Source organism: Nanorana parkeri, unplaced genomic scaffold (assembly GCF_000935625.1).
Source record: "Nanorana parkeri isolate BGI_ZX_2015 unplaced genomic scaffold, ASM93562v1 scaffold1452, whole genome shotgun sequence".
In the NCBI taxonomy this organism is placed as follows: domain Eukaryota; kingdom Metazoa; phylum Chordata; class Amphibia; order Anura; family Dicroglossidae; genus Nanorana; species Nanorana parkeri.
In genome coordinates, this window is record NW_017307720.1 from 46,561 (window position 1) to 50,991 (window position 4,431).

General features: G+C 49.6%; 1 protein-coding gene across 1 annotated transcript in view; it reads left to right on the forward strand.

Moving 5' to 3' along the window:
- ITGA10 (integrin subunit alpha 10) overlaps nt 1–4,431 on the forward strand; it is a 42,208-nt gene that overhangs the window by 12,935 nt on the left and 24,842 nt on the right. Inside the window, exons 6-8 of the mRNA XM_018570072.1 lie at nt 581–708; nt 3,602–3,750; nt 4,274–4,424. Coding sequence (XP_018425574.1) covers nt 581–708; nt 3,602–3,750; nt 4,274–4,424 — 428 coding nt within the window. The remainder of the gene's footprint in view (nt 1–580; nt 709–3,601; nt 3,751–4,273; nt 4,425–4,431) is intronic.

Sequence of the window (4,431 nt, forward strand, 5' to 3'; positions counted from 1 at the left end):
GGGGGGGGGGGGGTGCTCGGGTTTAGTCTTGCCTAGGGCAGCACAAAACCAAAATACACCACTGGCCGCCACTATATGCTTTAGATGGCACTGGGTCACATGATGTGTAGATATAGTACTCTAAGTCTAAATTTGGTGATATATGTGTGTTTTTGTACACTGCGGTCATTCCCTGTCCTGAACCCAACCTCTGAGTCATCAAATACCAGTTCCAGTGTCTCCTCTTGCCTTGGCTAACCACATTCCCATACTTCTCAACCTATGGTCCCATCCTATGGACATTAGCCCCACCCATTGTCATCTGCCTACTTTCCAGTAGGGTGTGCCCAAATAACTACCACTTTACAGGTTGACCCTGCCCAGTCTCCACCTCTAGGTATGCCAAGGGTTCCCACTTTATGGCTTGCTCCCATCCCGTACCATCCATCTTGCTTATTCCTGTAAAAAAGGATGTGATATTGTTGTGTGTGTGTGTGTCCATCTTTCGTTTCATCGAGGTGATACGTTATTTTGTAGATGTGTCAGAGATGGTATTAATTTTGGGGTGTCACTTCCCCTTCGGGGTGTCCTTCTCCTCTAGGGTGCTCCACATACCTGGACATCGTCATCCTCCTGGACGGATCGAACAGTATCTACCCCTGGTTTGAGGTGCAGAACTTCCTCAGCAACATCCTCAGCAAGTTTTTCATCGGTCCCGATCAGATCCAGGTCTGTCAATTCCATTCGAGACACGGCTAATGTCATCCAGGAAATATTGCATTGCAACCTCCTTGTTGTCACTGTCTGCGTGCCAACTGGGAGTATTGACACTCACGTCCTGTCCCAGTGACCACACAGGAAGTGAGGGAATACCACCTTATCACCTTACCTGGGAACCTATGGAGATCGCTAAGCTTGAGATTATCGGTGACTGGAGGCAGAGAGGGGGGGGGTGATTGGCTTTGGGGCGTCATCGTAATGGGGCTCCCCACTGACTACCAATGTAAGAGGGGATGTTACTGGGGGCCTCCCACTGACCACCACTGTAAGAGAGGCTGTTTCTGGGTCTCCCCACTGATCACCAATGTAAGAGGGGATGTTACTGGGGCTCCCCACTGACCACCAATGTAAGAGGGGATGTTACTGGTGCTCCCCACTGACCACCAATGTAAGAGGGGCTGTTACTGGAGCTCCTCACTGACCACCAATGTAAGGGGGATGTTACTGCGGCTCCCCACAGGCCACCAATGTAAGAGGGATGTTACTCGGGCTCCCCACTGACCACCAATGTAAGAGGGGATGTTACTGGGGCTCCCCACTGACCACCAATGTAAGGGGGATGTTACTGGGGCTCTCCACTGACCAACAATGTAAGAGAGGATGCTTCTGAGTCTCCCCACTGACCACCAATGTAAGAGGGGATGTTACTGGGGCTCCTCACTGACCACCAATGTAAGAGAGGATGTTACTGGGGCTCCCCACTGACCACCAATGTAAGAGGGAATGTTACTGGGGCCCCCCACTGACCACCAATGTAAGAGGGGATGTTACTGGGGCCCCCCACTGACCACCAATGTAAGAGGGGATGTTACTGGGGCTCCCCACTGACCACCAATGTAAGAGGGGCTGTTACTGGAGCTCCTCACTGACCACCAATGTAAGGGGGGATGATACTGGAGCTCCCCATTGACCACCAATGTAAGGGGGATGTTACTGCGGCTCCCCACTGGCCACCAATGTAAGAGGGGATGTTACTGGGGCTCCCCACTGACCACCAATGTAAGAGGGATGTTACTCGGGCTCCCCACTGACCACCAATGTAAGAGGGGATGTTACTGGGGCTGCCCACTGACCAATGTAAGGGGGGATGTTACTCGGGCTCCCCACTGACCACCAATGTAAGGGGGATGTTACTGGGGCTCTCCACTGACCAACAATGTAAGAGGGGATGCTTCTGAGGCTCCCCACTGACCACCAATCTAAGAGGGGATGTTACTGGGGCTCCCCACTGACCACCAATCTAAGAGGGGATGTTACTGGGGCTCCCCACTGACCACCAATGTCAGAGGGGATGTTACTGGGGCTCCTCACTGACCACCAATGTAAGAGGGGATGTTACTGGGGCTCCCCACTAACCACCAATGTAAGGGGGATGTTACTGGGGTTCCCCACTGACCACCAATGTAAGAGTGGATGTTACTGGGGGCCCCTCACTGACCACCAATGTAAGAGGGGATGTTACTGGGGCTCCCCACTAACCACCAATGTTAGAGGGGATGTTACTGGAGCTTTCCTCTGACCACCAATGTGAGAGGGGATGTTACTGGGGCCCCCCACTGACCACCAATGTAAGGGGGATGTTACTGGGGTTCCCCACTGACCACCAATGTAAGAGTGGATGTTACTGGGGCTCCCCAATGATCTTTGACTTCTTTAGTGCTTCTTCAGTGCTTCTAAAGTTGATCTCCACCTCTCCGGGGTTGCGTACCCCTGATCTAACCCATCCAAAATAAATAAAAGTAATATAAGACGTAGACCTTTTCCCTACACATCCTCATCTGTGCACATGTATGAGTACCTAGCGTGTCATTCCTAATGCTCGGATCTTGACTCTTCCTGTGTGGTTTCCATCCTGCGTTCCGTCCGCTTTATATAGAAACAGACGCTGATCGCTGCAAATTTACATGAATGACCCTAGGCATAAATAAACCGCAGGCATCTGGGAAGTGGAGGAGTCATCAGGAATGAAACAATGACACACACACATCTTGACAAGCAGCTGGTAGCGGAGTGTTCTCAGATATTGGGCGGTTCCAGTGGCTTTGGTTCATGGTCCCACCACCTGCACCGTTGTAAGGAACCCATGTGAACACCGGCCTACTTGTGGTTTGATTGCTAACGGGAGAAATACGTATTAAGCAGATTTCTTACATCAACTTTGTATTTCCAAATAGTTTTTATTGAAAACAATTAGGAGGGGGTAACACGACATGTGCCAAGGTTATAACTTTACAAGTGAGAGATATGCGTATGGAATTAACAATGTAAGCTGTACAAAGTCGTATGGCCAGCTTTCTTAAAGTTACAACTCACATTGATACAAATTTGGTCCATGGCAGCTCCAGTAGGGTCAGAGGTGAAAGGCTGACGTGACTGAGGTTGGTGTTTTATAGGTGGGAGCCATTGGTTGGTCAAGGAGTGAAAGTGCACGTGATGGTAAGAGTTTGGGTGCCGGAGTGGCAGTGTCTATAGGGAGTGGGTGTTATAATTCAATTTTAGGGTGGGTGAGAAAGGGAGGAAGTGGGAGGTACAGGTGAGAGTGGGAGGGCAGTAAAGTTTGGGCGCATGACTCACTGGCCAGAAGCCCCCAAGGGGTGGATACCGTACTAGGGTGCATTGCAACAGATGGTTTACAGAGGCATGGGGTACACCATCCAATGAGAAGGTTAAGGCTATCAAATCACATCCTCCTTTCGTGAAGGGCCTACAGGACACAGAGTATCTTTATATATGTCCACCCAGACCAGTTACGAATGTTTGGAGCCATATTGTCATGGCTAATGTAAACCAGTTCTTCCATCTCAGCTACCTCTTAGACTAACTCATAACTCCTCCTGAACAGGTAGGGGTCTTGCAATATGGAGAGAAGGCCGTGCACGAGTGGTCCCTGAAAGACTACACAACTTCTCGGGAGGTGATAGAGGCCGCCAAGAATATCAGTCGCCAGGAAGGACGGGAGACCAGGACAGCATTTGCCATCCACAAATCCTGGTATGTCCGGTAACAAGGCTTGTTCGTTTTAAGGAGCTGTAATGGGCATGCATGCGGTCCCAGAACTGACCGTTACCCCCATTGCTGTCCCCTGAATCATACACATGCCAAGGTTATTTACCACACTGCTGTAACTACAAATGTAGCAACACCATTCATATATTAGAGGTGGGAGTTTCTATTTGTGATTTTCTTATATACCAAGTGCCAAGGTTGCCTATCTCGGGGTATGTAGTTATGCAGTGCCAACACTTTTAAAGCAGAACTTCAACACAAAAGGAAACTTTCTACTGGAATTCCATTTTAATCTAGGAATTTCTTAAGTAATTAATACAAGGTATGCATTTATAATTAAGCCCTATCTGTCTGGTTGTAAGTGATCAATTTTACCACGCCCCCTAGTTAAATAATGATCTATCCGGTCAACAACAGTCTGGTCTGTGTGTATAGTTCAGCTTCTGCATCAGATTCCTATTGAGGTGAATGATGGAATTCTCTGTGACCTCTGACCTGCCTATTTCAGCTCGGAAGCCTTCAGCCCTGAACGGGGTGGAAGAGAAGGCGCTACCAGGCTCCTCATTGTCGTGACCGACGGAGAATCGCATGATGGGGAAGAGCTGCCCATCGCCTTGGCAGAATGTGAAAAGCGTGACATCACCCGCTACGCGATTGCGGTAGGTG